We start from the raw sequence: 23,532 nt of genomic DNA, 5'->3' as shown, positions 1-23,532 counted from the left end.
TTTCACCTGTGTCTGGTCACACACCTGTGATGACACACCATGAGTCTACTCAGTCTCCGTGTTTCTTCAGGTCTTGGTCAGTTCGTTCTGTCTGGTTTCACAGGAAACACGAGAAAGGAGAACTCAGGTGCTGATTAACTCAAAAATATTTATAAACATAAAATCCCAAAGTCCAAAATCACTTCCTCAGAGGTGTGAAAAAACAATGATATGGCAATAATTTGATCAGTGATATAAAATCAATATTTGAAATATTAATATTAGTGGTGGGACCTGATCAAAAAAAATAATCGAAATTAATTATGCCATTTGTAATTAATTAATCGTAATTAATCGCATTAATCTGCGTCATCGTGAGAAAAGACGACAGAGATCATGGAGGGGAGCAAAGGATGGAGCACCCGAGATGAACGCGATCATAAAATTTGATTTGTCTGTTTTTTGGACCAAAAACAGGAAGAGAGACATAAAAGAAGAGAGTCCACTCTTCTTAGGTAACTTTGGTGTTGTTATAGTCATAGAAAACAAGATTATTTGGGTCTTAAAAGATCGTTCAAGATGCTCTGAAAATGGCCGGTAGCTAATGAGTTAATCTTGCGTTGATTTTTATAATGCGTTAATGTGCGGTGTAATTAATTAATCTAATTAACGTGTTAAAGTCCCAGCCCTAATTAATATCAATATTTTTGTCAAAATAAAAATCATAATTTAGGTGAGTTGGAAGTATAATACATCCTTCGCATCTCCACTGCAGTAGATGGCGCTGATGAGCTTCTCCACTGTATGTTGCCCATAAACTGTATAATAAATTTAATCTCAAAGTTTCTTCAAATTTTTCATTCAGTTTTCATTCAGTTTTGGGATCTTTTATTTTTTTCTTTGTATTGATTTTTATTTATAAAGTAAATAAATAAATAAATAAATAAAATTTCTAAACTTGATGATGTGGGTTTTGAAACTTTGATGCTGTAATCATCAATGTTTTCTCTCTGTTCTTGGGTCAGTTAGTTTAACATCATTTTAAGTTTATTTTTTACAGTGTTCTAAACTAATAAAATAATAATCAAAGTCATGTTTTGCACAATATTAGATTTTTTAGGAGGAACATTGGTTACACCAAGTGACATTTATCAGTTTCACGAACTGACCACGTCTTTCAACCAATTATATTTTTTGCAACATTAGTTTGATGTCACAGTGTGTTGTTTTCAAGTGTATGAAACACTTCATCTGACTTTAGTTATCTCAAACACAAAAAAAAGAGAAAAGTTGTTTTCAATCAAATAGTTAACTGGGTAGAATTTCCTGATAAATAAAAATATTGTGATATCAGGATTTTATCGTATTGTGACCTAAGTGTCGTGATGTTTATCGTATCGTGACCAAAGATCATCGGTAATATAACATACTGAAATACTGAATTAACTAATTCACCATGAAAGAGAGGCAGGTGAAAAACGTTACATGTCTGGGGAATTTCCTGAAAAATCCTCATCACATAAAGTTGAACTGTGCCTGCATACTCTACATAAACAATTTAAATACCACCATCGTCATACTCTTCCAAAGGATTCATTTAATCCTTGAAGCCCCGCCAAGTGGTTCAGCTCGGCATTTTGTGGTGTGTCCTTTGACTAAAATCGGGACAGGTCCGAAATTTCCAATCCTACCACCCTTTACCACCTTTTTGTTACCTTTCTGTTGGGTTGCCAGACACACTGATCTGACCCCAGAAGGTGGAGCTAGAAACACATCAGTTCATTGATTGGTCAAAAGAACAGTCGCTTCCCTTGCGACTTTCTTTTCACACTATCACTTAGCTGACGTGGCCAATGGCATCCAGCTTATACGTCACATACCAAGAAGGACATGGTGGGCTGTGGAAAGCACAAACATGATCAGGCTTTTATGATCCGACCTGTACCAAACTGTACTGATCCAAACTGGACCGCTTGATGGAAACAGGTCTTAAATATCCATTATCTTCACATATTTCATCTTTAAGGATAGCTCATAAGTATGATAAAGGTAAGGTTGCTGCCTGTGAGCGCCTGTAATGGTTGGGTCTACCACCAATAAATCTAAAATTCTCATTGCTAATGACTGGACGTGCATACAGGCCCAGAGATGAACTGATAAAGAACTGAAGAACCACAGAAACTAATCACACAAAGGGTGGATCAACACAGGTGAAACTCAAGACAGGAGGGAAACACAGGGGCAGGAAGTAAATCTAAATCAAAGGGAGGAAGAATTACAAAACAAAACAGGAAACAGAACACTGTCCAGGTCACGCACACAAAACAAAATATACAAATAGGTTGTAAACCTGAAACATAAACACACAAAACTCCAAATTAGCTTAAATAAGTTCACTTTCATCTGTGAAACATAAATCTATCCATAAACACTAAAGAAACTCAGTCACTGACACATTATTCCTGCTCTGACGGTGAAGCCAACGAAAATGAAACTTAAAGATTAACATGGCAATAAAGTAATACAAACCACCATTCTCTTTTTTTTTACAATATTAACAATAATTAACTATTTTAACAGCAGAGTAACTATTTGTTTTGATGCATTGTGTAAATCACTTTAAGCTGCATCGTTGCAGGAATGTGCTGTATTAACAGACCTGCTGTACTTTAATATTTGACAGCAAAGGGGGATGAGAAGCAGAAATGTTTAATTATATCAGCAGCATTAAACCTGTCCTTAAACACTTAAAAAACCATTAACTTGTGTATTTTATTTCAACCGTTTCTTTGACAAACCGCTGTTTAATTTAGTCTCTAATATTTTCACACTAATATAAGAACATTATTCCTCAAAATTGCACAGACTCAAGGTGCAGATAGAGCTTAGCAGTCAAAGCTGTGGAGGGGTTTATCTGAATCTAGTCTACAACTTTGAAAAAAAAATGTTTTTACAACCTTTTTTTATACATATTCCCAATTTTAAATTCAGCGAATTTCCATCTTTGTGCCCCTGAAAGCCTGCCTGGTAATCAAACCTCCCATATTAAATAAAATCCATATTCATTCTGTCGTCACGGTCCAGACTTTTGTCCGATGCTCTGATTAAAGCGTGCTGATGCAGGAAACCCCCGGACATTGATTTCACTCCTGCAGACATAAAAAGAGTGAGGGATAGCACATTGCACAGCGTGTGGGAGGAGGACAGAAACAGTTCAATACGGCAGAGTGCAGAGCGGTGACGGGGTTTCCCTTTGAAATCTAAGAGAGGACGTACAGGTGCACTATCAGCATCTGCCACCACAGACGGCGGTCCCTCGAGCTCCGTGATGCCCTTCCTCCTCCTGCTGCAAGAAAAATACCTCTTCCTCTTGTTGATTTCAGCCGTTCTAAAGCTTCATCTGATATTTTTCATGATCTAATAAAGCATCAATCCCATCACCTGGCTCTGCAGACTCAAGGTTATAAGATTTTAAATCTTCATGTCACCTTGAAAACAGCTTAACCACCTCCTGAAGTGTCCTCAGGTGCAGATTTGGCTCTGCACAATTTATCCCACTTTCTGAAGCATGCATGCAGCGCCTCTTCGAGAGACTAAAAAACAGCTTGAACATCTTTTCAGGGTGGGTGTAAAGTCTTCAAGCTCTTTCCAGGCATCAGGGGGAGGATTCAGAGGGACTACAGATTTATATTCTGGACAATCTACAGAAAAACTGATGAAGCAAAGCCAAAAACTAGAGTCCAGTATCTCTTCTCTTCAAAAGCATTTCAGAAATAATCCGAGTGATTCTATAATTAGGGATATACAGACCTGATCAAAATCTTAAGACCAGTTGAAAACTGCTAAAAATTTACCTTTTGCACATTTAGATCTTTGGAGGTTTTAAGTAGAGCTACAGTATGCAAAAGCAGGAAAGAGGAGTGTGACAAAAAGCACTTTGGAAAAGTATTTTTTTGAAAACAAGTTAACTAAAATGTGCTGTTTATCAGCTGATCAAAAGTTTAAGACCATAGTTTAAAAAATTACAAAAAAACTCTCCAAACAAGAACGGTGAGTAGCTCCATCGTTCACTTTGCCAGGTAGAAAACATCTCAGGTGGGATCTCTTCGTCATGTCATCGTTGAAGCCATCTGGATCGTCAAACTCACATTTTTTCTCAACAGAGAATAAAACTTTTTTCCACCTTTCAATGTCCCATGTTTGATGCTCCCTGGCAAAGTTGTGTTTGAAACCTTTGTCCCTGGTCGTGGACCGTCCTGTGTCTCAATGGACAGCCAATCGGATCCTCCGGCTCAACCCAGGTGAAATTTTTTTGTTCCACAATAGTCAGGATCTTTCAGAAAATGGAAAACGACTGTCTCACTGCATCCAACCTCAGCAGCAATGGCACGCTGCGAGATGCCTTGCTTTTGCAGCTCGACGATCCGACCACTTTCAAGAAGAGACAGCTTCTTAGCTTTAGCCATCAGGAGGGCATGACCGTGTGAATGCCTGACAGAAAACGAACATTTGGAGCAGATTTTGGCTTTGAAATCCTGTGGTCTTAAACTTTTGATCAGGGGATAAACAACCTATTAAATTTCAATTTTTAATTACAAGAGTTCCAAATGTTTTTTGTCGCACTCCTCCTTCTTGCTTTTGTATATTTAGGGCCCGAGCCCCCGAGAATCGGGGGGGCGAAGCCCTCTTGTAACCGTTGGGATTATTCTTCTTCTTCCGTCTTCTTCTTCTTCTTTGTTTCCGCGAGAATAATGCCATTTTGCGTGCCTTTGCCTTGAAAAAAAGGCGAAATGACCTAGCCTCAAAATTCAAACTCGGCGAAAAATTTATGATTCAACTGTCTGAACAAAAATTCATCCTCCCTCGCGCCCCCTAGGGGCTGAAAAGTGCAGCCCCTTGGTCTGCTTTGAGCTACAGCCCTGAAATTTGGTGGCTGTAACAAGCATGCCTAGATGAACAAAAAACTTTATGACTATCGTGAATTCTCAACACGAACTTCGCTATTAGCACGTAAACTTGGGATTTTGACTATTTGTAGCCTACACATTTGAACGAACTAGTCCTAGGGCTTTTGTCACACCAACTCCAAACTTGCCATGTGTATACGACACACATTGAACATTAATAATCATAGCTAAATTTACAGAATATTTTTCCGTTTTGCCAGGACACGGGCTCAAAGTTCGGAGTTTTTCAACTCTGTCCGATCTGCACCAAAATCAAGACACATGTTCAGTCTTAAGCCCCAGACGCAGCCATGTCATTATTCCCCCCTGAAAGCACAACGCCTCCTGATGGCAATGGCCTGAAATTGCCAAAATTACGTTTATAAGCTATGTATTTCAATGAACTACTCACAGCTTTCCACTAAGATGAACTCCAAACTTGGCATGTGGAAACTACACACATTGAAGATGAAAATTTACAATACAATTGTTATTATCTTGTATGGCTCGGCCACAAATGGCCGCCATAGTTCACCATTTTGCCGCTTCATCAAAATCTTAATAGCTCTCTTGTACAATGTTGGATCAGGCCCAAAATGCACACACATCTTAACTGCCCCACCCCCAACACATCCATATACTTCTTTTCATCTAACAGTACAGCGCCCCTTACTGATAACAGGAAGTCATGTTTTTTACTCTCTCATTTATACCTTCTTCATTTTTTGACATGTTCTTTTTCATTCTTCTTTCAAATGTCTGTCAGGCCTTCATAAAGCATTACAAATCAGCTCATGTCCAGGAAGTAGTACGAACTCAGTCATTTAAGGTCTAATTTCCTTCAAACTTCACACACACCATGAAAGTCCATCCCCCAACACTACTATAACCTCACATCTCTGCTACTGCAATAGCGCCACCCTCTGGAAATTAATGAGATTATTATAACATTCATTTTAACATTTGCTCCCAATTTTACACACATGAAGTCACTCGCACTCCTGACTGCTGTTTACATGCATCACAGAAATAATGCAGCTCCCCCTATTGGACACTAATCATATCAAGTAGGATTCCAATGTACCATGTATGCTTGCTGGCGGGGCCAAACCTCATCCATACACACAGCTCTTGGCTAAGGCACATTTTGCTGCACTTAGGCCGCTTGGAAATTGCCCCAATACATTTTACGCGGGGCGAGGGCCCGTCATTGCTGCATGCAGCTATATTTGAATATTGTTTTACCTAAAACCTCATTAAGGTCCAAATGTGCAAAATGCATATCATATATAAGTAAGGCTGCGTGTGGCTGCGTTGAAAGGGATGTAACTGAAATGAAATTTCCCCTCAGGGATCAATAAAGTATCCTGATTCTGATTCTAGCAATTTTTCAATTGGTCTTAAGATTTTGATCAGTTCTGTACTTATCAATTTTACTAAGTACTAATTTCAAGCAATGACCAATTTTACAGTTTGTCATTTTGGTGATATTTCTTTTTTATTTTATACTGAAAGTGAACGGGTTTCATAATTTATTCAGCTAAAAATGCAAATCATGTGTTGGAATTTGCATTCTTTGTTCTGATTTCTCAAATGTCAGGTATGCACTTCAAAACTTTCACTAGAATACATGTTTTTGAATATTATTTTCAGAGTTTTTTGCTCAAAATATTCATTAAAACATGAAAAAGGTGTGTTTAAGAAACCCTATATATCAGCAATGGTTTGCTCCAAAGTCACATGACCCAAAACAGCTGAAATCACATCCTTTTTGGTGGGAACCTTGTAAAAAGTGTTGCGTAGTTTAACTTCTCCTCATCAATATTACATCAGAATGATTGTCTGTACATGGAGCGCATTTATTGTTCATCAACTGTTTTACCAACATTTTTTGGTGTTCTTATTATAAATATTATTTTAAAAAAAAGCTAATGTGAAGAAGATAAACAAAAATATGAGGGGAAGGAGGTTAGGTGGTGCCATGTTCAAGATCTGCAGTTAGCACAAGAGCCAAAAAAATGGAGAAAATGTCAACCGTGTTACCATGCTAAGTGGGATTTTTGTGCCACAATTATTTTAATTTTTGTCTGAACTGTGATATAGTGTCAGTATAATATGGATTAATGTTGAAAAAATAGTCACAACTTTTTTGTGACCTTAATATTCAAGAATTCATTACAGCTTAAGCTTGCTAATAAATGAATTTAGTTGTATCATTGTCAGTCATATAGAATATGAAACAAAAGAACACATTTTTTCACTTTTGCTCCTCCCTGAGCTCCATTCAGGATCATTACAAACCCGTGAAAGCGTCTCTGCTTGTTTGTCTCGTCTCTGAGCCTAATGAGGTATGGATGACAGATCATGCAGATTATGTGCAGAGGATAAAAGTGGCCTGAGACAGAAAACTGTAGAGCTGAATTAAATCTGTGCAGATAAATCTTTGCTGTGCACGCAGACAGTGGAGAACATTTTGAGCCGTGTCTTTTACACATTCCTGTCCTGCTGCTGTCTTTCTCTTTCTTTGAACTCACTCCACACACTCTATATCTTTCAACGTTCTCACAAAACTCTCATTATTTTACCCCAGCCTTCTCTTTCTTTCTCTTTTCCACTACTACCTCTGCTTCTCCTCTCCGGGTCTTCCCCTTCCACTCCTCTTCTATTTTAGGTGGCTGCACCTGTCACTATCACATTCCCTCCTTCTGCTGACCAGCAGATACTTAGAGGTCTTACTTGAGGTACTTAGGAGTCTAACTTGGAGGAAGAAAGACTCTCTCTTGCCCACAGGGAAGGATTTAAGCACGGGAAAACAAGCTGATAACTTGTACTAACAATGAGCAAAATGCTTAACTAAACTCAGCCAAACACTTCCTGAAAGAGACGCTTTGAGTTTGAGTTAATAATCCCACAGCGGACAGTTTGAATCACGTTGATTTATGCAGAGTTTCACACATAAGAACAAACATATGTTTAAAAATCACATAATAATATCACAGAGACGCCTGATCACACAGTATTTAACTAAACTGAAGCGTCGACAGAGACAGTTAACAAATCAGACGTTAGAGCGTTGAGATCTGTTGACCCACTGTGTTTTGACAGCCCACACACACACACACTCCTTAATTACCCACAGCTCAGTTAAATTGCTGGAAACTGTGAGGCATCAAACATTAAACAGCCTCTGTGCTCTGAGAGAGGATGATCTGCTACAATCTAGAGGAAAACTGGTTGAAATAAATGATTTTTGAGCAAATATCATTTTTTTTCTGAAAGAGCCATTTACTTCACAGAATAAGGAAAGTTGTTTCTTAAGCAGAGGGTCAGTTTCAATGACAAAACTTGCTAACAGAAAGAAAGAGATTATTTATACAACATCAAAGAGACTCAGATCTTTTCCCTTTGATTTGTTCACTTGTTTATGTTTCAGCACTTCCTTATTAGGTGACTTTTTTATCTAAAACAATCTACTTAATTATCTTATTGCACGAACTTGGTTTTATTTTTATTAATTTTCTTTGAATGCAGAGACAATTTTTCATGGTTTTGTTGAAGGAAAAAAAAAGAGAACATTGTTTATTTTGAATTTATACCAATGTATTTCCTCTGATTGTGTTTCCAATAAAAATCAAATAAATAAATGAATAAAAAGCAAAAATAAGATAAAGTAAAATAATAAAAAAAAATAACATAACTTACACAAAATAAAATATAATAAAATAAAATAATATAAAACAAAATAAAATATAAAACATAATAAAATAAAAGAATTCAAAACAAAATAAAATATAATAAAATAAGATAGTACAAAATAAATCAATTAAATAAATAAATAAAAACATAAAATATCAACTAAAATAATCTAAAAATATATAAAATAAAACAAAACAAAACAAAATAAAATAAAATAAAACAAAATAAGATAAAATTTAATTTAATTTAATTTAATTACATAAAAGACAATAGAAGCACCTTAATAAATACTGTACAGAGACTTGAAATTAACAGAAATTAACATGCTGATGAAGCTTAAATACTAAAATGTCAAGAAAAAAAAACTTAGATAGAACATATTTTTTGGACCTCAAGTGGTCCTCTAATAATACCCCCCAGCTGATTCATTTTTACTACCATTAAGTCAAAATAATGCTAGCCTACGTTAAATCAAAGTGGGAAATAATGATCACTATTACCAGGAAATGAAATTGCGACGTCCTGTGAGTGTACTACAGCATCACAAGAAACAAGAAAACGTAAAGAAAAGTTTGGAAAACATTGTTAAAACGAAAGATTTTAGATTGTTTTGTAAACTTTATTCTTAATAATGTGTCTCTCACTTTTATTTACCATAACATTAAATTGCATTCACTTGGAAAAAATATCCTCCTGTTTTTACAACATAACTATCTCATAAAAACAGGAGTTTATTTATTATAGATTTTTTTTTTCATAAGACGCTATCTTGTTAATAGAGAAAATATTTACTTTTGATTTTCCTGTTTTTATGAAAAATTTATGTTGAAAAAAAAACAGGAGGATTTTTTATTTCGGGTGAATGAAATACGCCACCGCAACAATCACCTCACTGTGAGGCATTTATCATTTGAGAGGACACAAAAAAAAACACAAATAAGAAACCTTTAGGTAGGAATAATAGTGGATCTTTCCTAATGTAATGTGACAATGCTAATGATGCACACACACACACACACACACACACACACACACACACACACACACACACACACACACACGGATTCCATATACACTCAGACATGCACACACACACGGCAGTTTACATAACACTTGTGTCTTTAGCCGCACATTGCCTCTGAAGGATTCCTTCCTTTGTTTACATCTCGTGCCTTCGAGAGCAGCCCAGACCACCTGTTTATTGTGTAAACTGCTGTGGCTAGACTAACAGGTGCTGGACGTGTGTGTGTGTGTGTGTGTGTGTGTGTGTGTGACCTCCTGTGGATGTGTTCATCTCCTGGGCTCAGCACTTGTAAAGCCCTGCTCTGCCTGCTCCCTTCACCCCCTGTTAGTTATCAGCTGTTATCTACAAATCTGAGCAGGACTTCCTGTTTGATCAGGGGCTGTGAGGACGATACACACGCTGCATTCAGATTATTGTCTTACAGCAGGGACTTAGCGCTTAAATTAGTGGATACACAAACACTGTAATGTTTGCTGTAATGTAAGCAGAGCGGATTGTGCCGTTTGAAATGAGAGCCAGAAACTGTTAGGCATCTATTTAAGGGAAGTACAGAAGGTACTTTCTTAGTTTGGAATTAAAACCAACGTCAAGAAACATGAACAAAGTCATCAGTGGAGAATATCTACACTCACCGACCACTTTATTAGGTAGACCTTGTTAGTACCGGGTTGGACCCCTTCAGAACAGCCTTAATCCTTGGTGGCATAGATTCAACAAGGTCCTGGAAACATTCCTCAGAGAGTTTGGTCCATATTGACATGATTGCATCACACAGTTGCTGCAGATTTGTCGTCTGAACATCCATGATGAGAATCTCCCGTTCCACCACATCCCAAAGGTGCTCTATTGGATTGAGATCTGGGGACTGTGGAGGACATTTGAGTACAGGGAACTCATTGTCATGTTGAAGAAAGCAGTCTGAGATGATTCCAGCTTTATGACATGGAGCGTTATCCTGCTGGAAGTAGCCATCAGAAGATGGGTACACTGTGCTCATAAAGGGATGGACATGGTCAGCAACAATACTCAGGTAGGCTGTGGACTTTTTTTTCTTTTTTTTTCCTTTTTTTTTTTCTTTTTTTTCTTTTTCTTTCTTTTTTTTCTTTTTTTCTCTTTTCTCTTTTTTTCTCCTTTTTCTTTTTTCTTTTTTCTTTCTTTTATTCTTTTTTCCCCTTTTTTCTCTTTTTCTTCCTTTTTTTCTTTTTTCTCTTTTTCTTTTTTCCTTTTTTTCTTTCTTTTTTTTCTTATCTCCCCCCCTTTCTTTTCCTTTTTTTCTTTCTTTTTTTTCTTTTGTCCCCCCTTTCTTTTCCTTTTTTTCTTTCTTTTTTTCTTTTGTCCCCCCTTGTTTTTCCTTTTTTTTTTTCCTTTTTTTTTCCTTTTTCTTCTTTTTTTTCTGTGGACTTTAAACCATGCTCAGTTGGTACTAAGGGGCCCAAAGTGAGCCAAGAAAATATCCCCCACACCATTACACCAGCAGCAGCAGCCTGAACCGTTGATACAAGGCAGGATGGATCCATGCTTTCATGTTGTTGACGCTAAATTCTGACCCTACCATCTGAATGTGGAGCAGAAATCCAGACTCATCAGACCAGGCAACGTTTTTCCAATCTTCTATTGTCCAGTTTTGGTGTTGCTGTGTGAATTGTAGCCTCAGTTTCCTGTTCTTAGCTGACAGGAGGGTCACCCGGTGTGGTCTTCTGCTGCTGTAGCCCATCTGCCTCAAGGTTGGACGTGTTGTGTGTTCAGAGATGCTCTTCTGCAGACCTCGGTTGTAACCAGTGGTTATTTGAGTTACTGTTGCCTTTCTATCAGCTCCAACCAGTCTGTCCATTCTCCTCTGACCTCTGGCATCAACAACCATGCCACGTTCAAAGTCCCTTAAATCACCTTTCTTCCTCATTCTGATGCTCAGTTTGAACTGCAGCAGATCGTCTTGACCATGTCTACATGCCTAAATGTATTGAGTTGCTGCCATGTGATTGGCTGATTAGAAGTTTGTGTTAATGAGCAGTTGGACAGGTGTGTCTAATAAAGTGGCCGGTGAGTGTGAGAGCTCTATCTCTCTGCTTTCGTTGTATCTGTTGAAAGAAATCAGACACCTTTGTTTGGATATTGATTGATTTGAATAGAAACCATCATATCACTGCTTCCTGTCAACATGGCTGCTAATAAAATCAGGAGAAAGTCTGTTTGGCATCAGCAGACCTGCAGAAAAGCCACAACCGACTGTCACACACTGAAGGATCACACATCTGCACACCAAACCTCCCGTAGGATGCTGGCAAGTAGGGCACTGACTCCTCTGGCTGCTCCCTCCTGAGCGCGCGCTCTTATAGTGGCACACTATAAAAAGAAACCGCTTTTATAGACCGTGGGTTGAACAATCCTTCAAACTTTTGCCTGTGTGATTCACGCCACATTACGGCTTTGTGAAACTGTGACACAGCTTTACATCGTCATCAGCTAAAAAAGCAGCCTTGATGTGTAAACTCTGTGTTACCTTTGAGCTAATCTCAGCAGGAAGTGGATTCCTTTTCCTGAAAGGCGAGGAAAGACTGCTCACTTCTGCAAGCTAAGCCAGCCTCTCGACGGAAAACGTGGGGGCTGAAGTGCTCGTACTGTGTTTTTTAGGCCGGATATTGAATACCAGAAACCTATACCACAATCGAGGGCACCCACTTTGTTTGAGAGGAGAGGTGACCTGCAACTGTGCAGCAGAAACCAAGGCTAAGCCACAACATCAATTGACTGTACAGCTTTCACTCAGTGTGAAAAAAAAGGGTTACAGAGCAGGCGGTGCTAGAATACACAATAAAACCCAGAGTATGAGCGAACAGCAGGGCTGAGTGGTTTGTGTGTGGCCTTTGTGATGTGAAAACAATCACCAGGGAAGTGCTGAGGAAGAGCAAAATGTGTGATAAACGCCTGCCTTCTTTCTCTATCACTGAGACTGCGTCAACATTCAAAAGGTTGGATCTTTTTCTCCTCCTCTTTTAACACCGGTGAGAAACAAACACTGCCAAAGTTATCCTTGTCCTCTGGGCACCTTTCTTCTTACGTAAGGGATCCAAAAAACATTAAAATCACAGAGAATGGGATAAAAATAAAGCTGCCGACAGGTTACACTCTCCATCCTCAAATAGACTACAACAGGTTTCTCAAACTGCAGGAACTCCTACACGGTCGGTTACTACGCTGGAGGACGACAGCCTGGAAAAACTCCTGAAGAGTTTCAGTTTCTCTGTTGAACTCAAGGTCCTTCTGATAACTCAAGCAAATTAACAAGTAGTAGTGACATTAACTGTGAAGAAAACCTCTTAAAAGGTGTTTTAAATGGCAACAGATGACAGCTCTAATCTAATTCTTGCTCTTCAAAAAATATTTTGTTGTTTAATTATTTTAACAACCTTAATCAAACACATTTAAACACATAACAACACATCACTGTGCACAAATGCAACGTCAGACACCCTAACACCTCTCATGATCACTAATAAGGGACATAAGACAAAATAGTGATCATAATAATTGTGAATTTTAAAAGAAAAGTTAGGACTTTGACGACAGGTGTTATTATTAAGAGAAAGTGAAAATAATAATAATAATAATAACAATAATAATAATAATAACAATAATAATAATAATAATAATAATAATAATAATAATAATAATAATAATAATAATAATAATAACAATAATAATAATAATAATAATAATAATAACAATAATAATAATAATAATAATAATAACAACAATAATAATAATAATAATAATAATAATAATAATAATAATAATAATAATAATACTTAAAAAAGGTATTTAATTCTAAAACAGAAAAATTTAAATTCACTAAAAGATGCTATGAGAAGGATCTGTTTTGATAGGGCTGCAACGCCACCTCCTGGCCCGGAGTCTCACCTACACTGTCGTAAAGATGTGACTTTTAACCAGGCGTGTATTTGTTTTGGAACAGATTTTCTTTGATCAAGTCAACTTTTTACCAGACACAACACGACAAGGTAAGGTATTTATCAGTACAGTTAGCGCTACGGTTTGAAACGTGACATCAAGTAAATGTAAGTTTGTACCGTAGCTGGCTACATGTGGCGCTGCTAGCAGCCTGGTGCCACAATGTATCTGTAGGCTAACATGACAACAAGCTTACTGTCAGTAATGTGTAACGTTAATGAATCCTGGTTAGCTATGTCCCACCAGCGCTAATCTACCAAGCAGAGCTAACGTTACCTCACTCTTCATTTGGAATCAGCATTATCACAAACAGTTTAGCCCCTGTGTTAGCCTTTAGCTCGTGCTCTATCTCTCTCCTGTTTATCTTTCTTCTGCTCTTCTGTCCTTTTTCTGTCTGACAGTTTGGCTCCAGTGTCCACCATCACTACACAATTAATCACAGCAAGCTAGCATGGTGCTACGAAGAACCTACTAAGTAATATTTCAAAATAACCTGTATTGGCGCTGATAATCTCATTTAAAGTGTGGATTACTATCAGACATATACCTAGAAAGGAGACTTTTTCGAGATCACTTTAAAACTCCTTACAGCCCCTTTAAAAGGAACAATTTCATATTGTGTACTATTTTCGTATTTTAGATTTGTTTTGGAGAAATCATGCTCTCAAAAATTAAGCTTGAGAAGAAGAAAAATGTATTTTATCAAGCCTGTAAACCTTAGAGCAGGCAGCAGTTTGGGTCTTGATACATGAAATTATTATTTTATCCTTAGTAACATGTTATTTAATGATAGTTTTCTTTAAGTGTTAATGAAATTGTTTAGTATTTGTCAGTGTTAAGGGACTTATAATACCTGTACTTACTGCAGTTAGCCACCAGGGGGCGACTGAATATTTTAGGTTTCATACTTGTGAGGCTGTCCATCTTGGTACATGCAGCGTCAGAGGTTGTGGAAAACTGTAGCATGAGGAAGGCTATCCAAATAGATTTAAAGCTTAAAAAAGTCTCCCTCAAAGAGCCTTGAGAGGAAAACTGAATCAGAAAAGCTTTGATAAAGAACGTACTGATATGTAACTTTGTACCTGGGTGCTTCATTTGAAACCAAACTGTCTCTGCTGTTAAAGAAAATAATCTGAGGCGTCACCACAAAAAAAAAGTGTGCAAGCTAAAGAGTCATATCCTGAACAGTCAGAGGTTTTTCAGCCAGAAAAACATTTCTACTTTGAAACCTCAAAACTCCAACGGTTATTCAAAAGTTATTCACACAACTTCAACTGAACAAGAAAGGGCAACAAGTGCATCAAAGCCTGTTTGTTTCATTTGATTTTAAAAAATAAATAAAGTAACAGTTTTTCTCCTCACCCAAGTAATGTTTTGGGGGCTGGACAGAAAGCTCTTCCAATTGACGTTCATTGCTTTAAAGCATTAAGTCCAACTGAGCTCAACCCCCATTAAAAAACCAAACTGTCTGTGAACCTCTCTGACTGTAAAAGCATTAAATCAAAGCTAATATATGACCACAGTCTGCCGCCCCAGCTGGTCTGGATGAGGTAAGAACCACTTCCCTCACACCTCCCACATCCAACACAACCCAGGGAAAAAACCCCAGAAGAAGAAACAGCTGACTCACACACTGTCTGCCATCGCCGGCGTCTAATTAAAAGCCTGATCACACCGACCGTTTGGATGATAGTTTGACTGTACGAGCCTCGTGAACAACATCACACACATTTTTAGACCTGGTGGTGTTAAACCCATTGAAGTGCACGAGACATTAATAATTCAGATAGAGCTGCATTGTTTTTCCGTTTGAAGCGATGGTGTGTGATAGTTTCATCCTAACTGAGAGAGGACCGGCCCACTGAAGGCATCCAAAGAGTTCAGCCTCTCAAAGCACGAAGACAAGAGGAGAAAACAGCTCTGTTTATCAGTTTGTAATTAAAGCAACAGCTGTGTCGCTCTGTGATGTCTTTGGGATATCGTGTGATGACTCCAAAAGCTTGACAGGAATCCTGCCCATCATGCAAGCCGAGCAATTTGAGTATGAACTAATTTTCCATGGATAACTAAAGCCACAGTGAAGAAGTCAGAGGAGAAACAGCAACGCTTCATCCCATCTTTGGTTAAGACGAGCGATAAAAACATGAAAACATTCAACCCTTGTGATGAGGATTCACAAGAAACTGTACTATCAAGGCTTACCAAACAAAATAAACTGGAAAATTAGTCTTTTTTTTATCCTTTGATCACAGTTTTAGTTTAAGAGAAATAAACTCTCCACAGAGGAAACTGTTTACATTCTTCTTCACAACAAACGTGAGAAGTGCACTGAAATCTTATCAAGTGTTTTTGTCTTATTTCTTTGTAAATGCCTTTTATTGGCACCATTTTTTAACATTCAATACAAATCTATTTAATTCAACCTAAGGATGACAATAGTTTACATTTTTTGTAAGTGATATGGTGTCAGAAAAATGTGCCCCCTAACTATGACAGTAAATAAATAAATAAATAAATAAATAAGTAAATTATTTAAAAAACAGCAGTAGCAACAACAACAGCAAAAACAAACAAACAAAATATATAAATATAAAATAAATAAATAAAATAAATAAAAATAAATATACTACTATGATTACTGCTTCGCCTAAATAACTGGAAGTAAAATTGAGGCGACATGGATCTGTGTTGTAAAAATTTATCAATTTTCTTCCCTTTCACTAAAACATTTGACTTCTCCAAGACAAACAAGCAATTTATTTATTAGACATGCAACAATTGATAGATACCAATTTTCTTAATTTTGGGGGACTCTTAATTGGTTGTCTAAGTTAAAACATAAAGATTTTATTGTTTCACAGGTATTGTTCAATGATTTTCAATAAAATAAGATTAGAACATTGAGGGTATATGCTGCCAGTTATAAAAATTAAAAGATAAAAATAGGTATCGGCCCAAATCGGTATCGACAGGTCAGACTTTTTTAAAAATCGGTGATTGGTGACCGGCCAAAAAATTGTGATCGGTGCACCCCTAATAAGTTATATATATCCAAAAAAAGCTAAAACTTAAGAGAAAGAGAAGAAGATTCGAATTAGAGAGAAGGGAAAAGTGAAACAAACAACTGCCCCCATTTTTTTTAATTTATATATATATATATATATATATATATATATATATATATATATATATATATATATATATATATATAAAATTAAAAAAATGTATATATAGATAGATAGATAGATAGATAGATAGATAGATAGATAGATAGATAGATAGATATATAGATATAGATAGTTTTTTCTTAAAGAAGTGAATACCTAACAAAACAAACTTAAGGTTGTATGGTGCTTCCTTACAACTCATTTAACTGGTTTTTAATGGCAGCTTGTGACGGAATAAATACCAACACTTGAAATCATTTTATAAGTAGCATAATGTCACCAGACTGATATTCAGATCTCTTAAAAATGGATTACACACAAGAAAAAACTGAAATCTTTTCAAGTGGTTGTCTTATTTTAAGTAACGGTTGTCTTGTTATACTAGATATGAGCCACATTCACCTGACCAGTCCAGAAAAATGTCTTGTTTCAAGTTATATAAAGACAAAAATGAGGTCTGACTTGCTTACAACAGGTAAATCAATCTGCCAATGGAACAACAAAAACTGATAAAAATTTGCTTAAAATTAAAATAATGTCTAAATAAAAGTAACTTTTCTCTTGTTCCATTGGCAGATTTTTTTAAACTTGTTACAAGCAATTCAGACCTCATTTTTGTCTTTAAATAACTTGAAATTAGGGGTGCACCAATTGCAATTTTCTGGCCGATCACTGATCTTTAAAAAGCCTGACCTGCCGATACAGATTTTAATTTTTCATTTTTTATAACTGACAGCATATACCTTCAATGTTCCAATCTCATTTTATTGAAAATCATTGAAAATTACCTGTGAAACAATAAAATCTTTATGTTTTAACTTAAACAACCAATAAAGTGTCCTGAGTTTTAGTCTCAGAGCAAAAAGCAAGAATAGCTGGCTGTCCGACCTTCTTGGAGGTATATAAGATCAGTTTCATATAAATGGATGGGCTGATCACTGATCCCCTAAAGTTAAGGAAGTCGGCACCAATCAATCAATCAATCGGTGGATGTCTAATTCAGATCTCTTAAAACTGGAGAAACATACTGCAAAAATCGCAATCTTATCAAGTGTTTTTGTCTTATTTAAGGTACAAATTTTCTTGTTACACTTGATATGAGCCACATTCACCTGGTCAGTCCAGAAAATTTCTTATTTAAGTTTTTTAGAGACAAAAAAAGGTCTGAATTGTTTGTAGTAGGGATGCACGATACTGGATTTTTGCCGATATGCCGATATATCGAAACCCCTTTTGACCGATACCGATGATCACAAGTTAGTTTGTTTTTTTCACTGTAAAGAAAGCTAAGTCTATCCTGTACTGGAATTTATATGTTACTCTAATTGTGACGGGCTTATTTGTTTAAGAAACACACATAAAACAAGACAAAAAAAACATTTGATTTTACCATAAATAAGAAATGTATTATTTTTTCAAACTCAAGACATTCAGTATTGAAATACAGAAAAATAATTTCTTTAGATCACATGAACTTTAAATGTACAATGCATTTTTAAACATAACCAAGTTGCATTTGATTATTTTAGAGCTACTGTAACAACCTGGTGACAGACACAGAGCTCTGCAGTGCAAATAAATGAAGTGCTACATTTTATTTAAGGAGCTTATTTTTCAGATGGAAAATAATAATAATCTTAACTGAATAGCACATTATCGGCTGTGCATATCGGCAGAAATTTTCATATCTGCCGATACCGATAAATGTGTTTTTAAGCTTTTATCAGCCGATACTGATATTGTGCATCCCTAGTTTGTAGCAATTAAAAAAAAGTCAGATGGAACAAGGAAAATTTGCTTGAAAATTGTCGTAAAAACTAGAATAAAGTCCTAATAGTAGTAACTTTTCTCTTGCTTCATCGGCAGATTTTTAAAAACTTGTTACAAGCAATTCAGACCTCATTTTGTCTTTAAATAAGTTGAAAACAGACATTTTTCTGGACTGGTCAGTTATTAAGTCTACAAATAAATTATCTACTGACAGATGTCTGTCTAACATGAGTCTGGTTCTGTCCGAGGTTTCTGCCTGTTAAAGGTAAGTTTTTCCTTGCTAAATGTTGCAAAGATCTGTACTCATGGTGGGTTAAGATGAGATAAGAGTCTTAATCTTCTCTTGATGTTGGGTTTCTGTTAACCAAATTTTATTAATATTAACGGGTCTTAACCTGTAAATGTTTTTGTCAAGTGTCTTGAGATAAGGTTTGTTGTGATTTGGCGTGATACAAATAAAGACTGACTGATTGATTAAGACTGAAAATAAGACAAAAACACTTGATAAGATTCAGTTTTTGCAGTGTGTTTCTCCAGGTTTGAGAGATCTGAATATCAATCTGTTCACAACTTAGCATTATGCTCCTGAAATAATGATTTCAAGTGCTGGTAATTATTCTGTCACAAGCTGCCATTAAAAACCAATTAAACCAGTGATTAACGCTGCACACGTTTTGGAAAGATATAATCTCCTGTGGGAGTAATATCTTAAAAAATCAAGCATATATCCACTTTTTTTTATTAAAACTATCCTCATAAATCTAAATAGAGAAATAAAAACCCACAAACTTTTTGGGGTTTGTGGAGCTCTTTCTTCTAACTTCAGCTGTTCTCAGTTGTTTTCAGGGTCGTGGCCCTCTGAGTCTGAAGTGGATCTCTCTACACCGTGACCGTGTGCTGGCTTCTCCAAGGAAGACATGCAGCCTTTGGGCCAGCTGTCCCCTTACAGGATCTGGGTAGCTGGGTTCTCTGCTTCCTCACCCCACACTGACAGGCTCTACTTTCCTCAGATAAAAATAGATAACGATGCTAACAGATGCACCAGCCCCTGTCTATCTCACTGTGCTCTCTCATATATTCACCCATACTCTGTTACCAAACTATTCTTAAGCTCTTAACATGATGGATATGTGGGAAAGATCAGACCAGACAATGAGAGGAACATGTTAAAACAACACAAAGAGGATCACAGAATGAAGGTTAACAACCTCGACATTTTCGTGCTTGTGAGAGATTAAAGAAATCAATTACCGAGTTTGAAGGGAGCAACTAATAAGCGGGTCATGGCACATTCAGGGCGCTGCAAAAATAGTCAACTATATACAGAAGTGGGCCTCAGCGCTGAATCTGCAACTATACGTAAGCTTTAAATATCCAACGCCAGAGAGGAAAAGTTTTTAAAGTGTAGATCCTGGATGATCAGATGTGAGTCACCTCCTTTAGCCCTAAACCTCCCTGACTCCTCTCCAGCAGACGGAGCAGGTTCGCCCTCCAGAAAAGGAAAAGAAGCAGGACTCACCGTTCGCAGGAACTGAATCTCCTCCTCTCCCTCTCCCCCTTCTGCCATCCTTCTCCGAGGGTTATTCGCAGCTCCTCAGGAGAAAAGAAAAATCCTTCAGTGTCCCTCCTTCAGGTTTTTTTTTTTTGTCTGATTTATCTGCCTTGTTCCTCCTTTTCTCTCCTCCTTCCTGTCTGCTGTACCCCTCTGTTTCTCCCCCTCTCTGTCTCTCACTCAGTTCCCGTGTGTGTGGGTGTGCAGGAGGACAGCATGAGTCCTGTGGCTCTCACGCTGTTGTGAGAGAGAGTGACGGGAGGCGAGGCTCTCCCAAACTCCTCTCCTCCCTCTCGCTTTGCATCCCTCAGCCGCAGATGAGCCAGGGAGGGGGGAGGGGGGAGGAGGGAGGAGGAGGAGGGAGGGGCAGGCACCTTGTTACACATATACACTGCTGCCATCCCACCGTGCCACCATGTTTGTAGAAGTGGGCCACTCCTTTACACACACATGCACACACACACGCACACACACACACACCTCCTGGCCCTCCTTCCACATGTCTGCTGCTATAAAAGGAAAGTGGGGGAAGGACTGGCCATCGGGGAGTGAACAGATGCACACACTCCAACACACACCTGAACTCCTCAAAGGGAAGAAGTGACCCTCACAGAAACCCTCCAGGATCAGGTTTTTGAGTTTTTTATTACATTAACCAGATTTTTTAAAATATATTGGCATAAGTTATTAGGAAAATTATGACTTGCAAAATGAAATAAACAAATTCCTGTTTTGTAATTTTTTTAGCGTGTGTATTTATTTAGGGGTTTAGGTAACGTTTTGTAAGAGATACAACAAGATTTTCTTCTTTCTGCTCCTTTTCATTAATATCAGATTTTTCTTATATTTATATTGCATGTTTATATTTTTTATATATCAACATAAATAAAATAAAGATAAAAAATGCTTTCAAAATATTGATTTGGACAACATTATATTAATAATTAATCAAAAAAGAATAAGAGAATAAAAACATTTAGGAAATGTTACAAACAACTAATATTTTTTTTTAGAGTCTAAGCTGATTTTTTTTTGTTTTTGGGCGTGAAAAAATACTCTTTTTTTTTTTTCAAATAATTGATTTTGTCCATAAAATTACAGACCTGTCTACTCCAGCTTACTAAATTCAGCAGAAATAAAATTAAATATCAAAAAATAAATTAAAAATTAAAAATAAATTAGATGTTTCTTTTGTTATTCTTTGAATAATTATTTATCTTGTTTTGCAAAACATTTTCACATATTTTCACATATTTTTGTTTTGGATCTCTGTAAATATATTTGGTGTTGCATGATGTCCTCTCCAGTGGACACTAAGGATGGGAACCAAACTTTGTACTTCTATAGATACCGACTGAATTCTCTCAAAAGTAAACTTAAAATCAAAAGGTACCATGTTAAGGTACCTGAATGCAACCTTGTGACTGTGAGGGAGTGGAAGAGTAGGTGATTTTCCATGCTGGACATGAACACAGCATCAGAAGGTTATATACTGAAGAATAAATATATTAAATTGAAAAGAATGTACATTTTATTATTTAACAAATGGATATGTTTTAAACACACAAAAGTACCAAAAATTGGTACCATTGAGTACCAATACGGATTGACAGGTACCAGGAATCGGTACCGTATCGTTTCCAAAAGTGAAAGGTACCCATCCCTAGTGGACACATGGTTGATCATAACTTACAAATTATTAGAAACAGAATAATACTATCACTTAGATGTTACTGTATATCTCATGTTTTCTTCTATTTTAACCTCAAAGGCTCTTTTGGAATCAAGGGATTGACGGGATATGTTTTGACTCTACCTCCCAACATATTTTACAATCTTCGAAAAAAAATACACGTGAACGGCAGCTGTCAATCATCGTTAAATGTTACGTAAAGCCTCGTTTTTAACCTCATAAAACTAATGAAAACAAAACTTTTCAGAAAAAAAAGAGGACTTGAATACAAGACAGCCAAATGGTGTCTTCAAATCACCACAACAATCAGACTTAAGAAACGTTTCTACGAGGAGTATTAATTTTTTAAAGTTTGACCACAGCCCATCTGGAATGGCTGGAAGGCTGGATTTTTAACCTAAACTGCAGCCAGCCACCAGGGGGAGCAGTTTTTGTGGAGACCTCACTTCGAGCCGAGCAAGATGACAACCATTATTTTTTTTTACGGTCTATGGAAATGTCAGCTGGGGGGTCCACTACTGTGGCTGTCAGCAGGTCATTTTAGAGTCAGGGAAAATCTACTTGCAGTTACACCAACTGACCACTAAATGGAGCTTAAAGGGGTCGAGCAGCAGAGAGCACTGTTCTACCATAAAGACCACTGCATTTAGGAGAAAACAACTACACACCTGATTCATGTGGATATAAAAACTTCACTCATTAAGATTTCTTAATGTTGTAGGCTTCCTGTATTGTAGAGCTGATTTTTTTCTCAATTTTAGCATTTTAGTAATATGTTTTACTTGAATAAAATAATATATTATTAATAATTATGGCACTACTGACATTTTAGGGGCTGGATCTATCTGTCTATAACCCATTTAGCATTTAGCAACTTTTTTTAGCATTGGCTGTAATGTGATATCACCAACGGGCGGTGGTTGTATGGCATCTGAAAGCTGTTTTCTTCTTGCCATTAAATAACAAAAAACTTCCATAATAACACAAAATCATTTCACTTTCCTAAGTAAAACTAAATTTTTGAGTATCTTGGCTTTAAATACCAAATTCTGCAAGCATTGCTCTAATTTTAGCATCCCTCTCATTAAGCTAACACATAACAACAGTTTTCTGTGTTATCAGAAAGATGTTTTATTGATTTTTAAGGACTGAACCTGGACTGTATCTTGACTGGGCACAAATTCAAAAACAAGATTTAGCCAAGACACCTAACCACACATTTTTCTTCATTTATTATTTTTTTATATTTTTACTCAATGGGAAACATTTACTTCTTTCGGTGTCTGAATTCAAACTATTTCCTCCCTGAAAGTAAAGCAAAAGTAATAAATAAATTAAATGTAACAGCTATATAAAAACTTTTAAGACAGGAAGTGCATTGAGCAGTGTTTTTCTTACTTTATCTGCATGCTTTCAGGCAGCTTTAGATGAAAACATTAGAGTTTTGTGTACCTTTACATTATCAGGTGTCCATCCAGCTCCCCTGTAGGTCTCCTGAGTCATTTAGCTCTGTACAGATTCACTGCATCCTCACACAAAATGGCCAAAATGAGAAAAGGAATTGGTTATCTGGCTGCGAATCTGCCTAATGGAAGGTCAGATGTGCCATTTCCCCCAAATCAGCAGCGCTAATTGGACTGTCTGATTCAATCCTGGAGGACACTGTGGGCATTTACTGTATGAGCACCAGTGTCACACCCCTCTCGGTCAGGAGGATGCACCAGACGGGAAGCTGG

General features: G+C 36.9%; 1 protein-coding gene across 10 annotated transcripts in view; it reads right to left on the bottom strand.

Moving 5' to 3' along the window:
* ryr1b (ryanodine receptor 1b (skeletal)) overlaps positions 1–23,532 on the bottom strand; it is a 102,393-nt gene that overhangs the window by 78,553 nt on the left and 308 nt on the right. For 8 of the 10 annotated variants that reach the window (XM_074679029.1, XM_074679034.1, XM_074679035.1 and 5 more), the window contains exon 2: positions 20,071–20,144. In XM_074679029.1, the coding sequence (XP_074535130.1) occupies positions 20,071–20,118 (48 nt within the window). In that variant the 5' untranslated portion in view covers positions 20,119–20,144. Of the gene's footprint in view, positions 1–20,070; positions 20,252–23,532 lie in introns of those variants that run through there. The other 2 variants (XM_074679031.1, XM_074679030.1) reach the window with 2 other exon arrangements.

This window comes from Halichoeres trimaculatus, unplaced genomic scaffold (assembly GCF_033239565.1).
Source record: "Halichoeres trimaculatus isolate MK-OKI-2021-1 unplaced genomic scaffold, fHalTri1.1 fHalTri1_scaffold_9, whole genome shotgun sequence".
Lineage (NCBI taxonomy): Eukaryota > Metazoa > Chordata > Actinopteri > Labriformes > Labridae > Halichoeres > Halichoeres trimaculatus.
The sequence above is the reverse complement of the archived record's forward strand: the minus strand, read 5'-3'. Positions and strand labels throughout refer to the sequence as shown.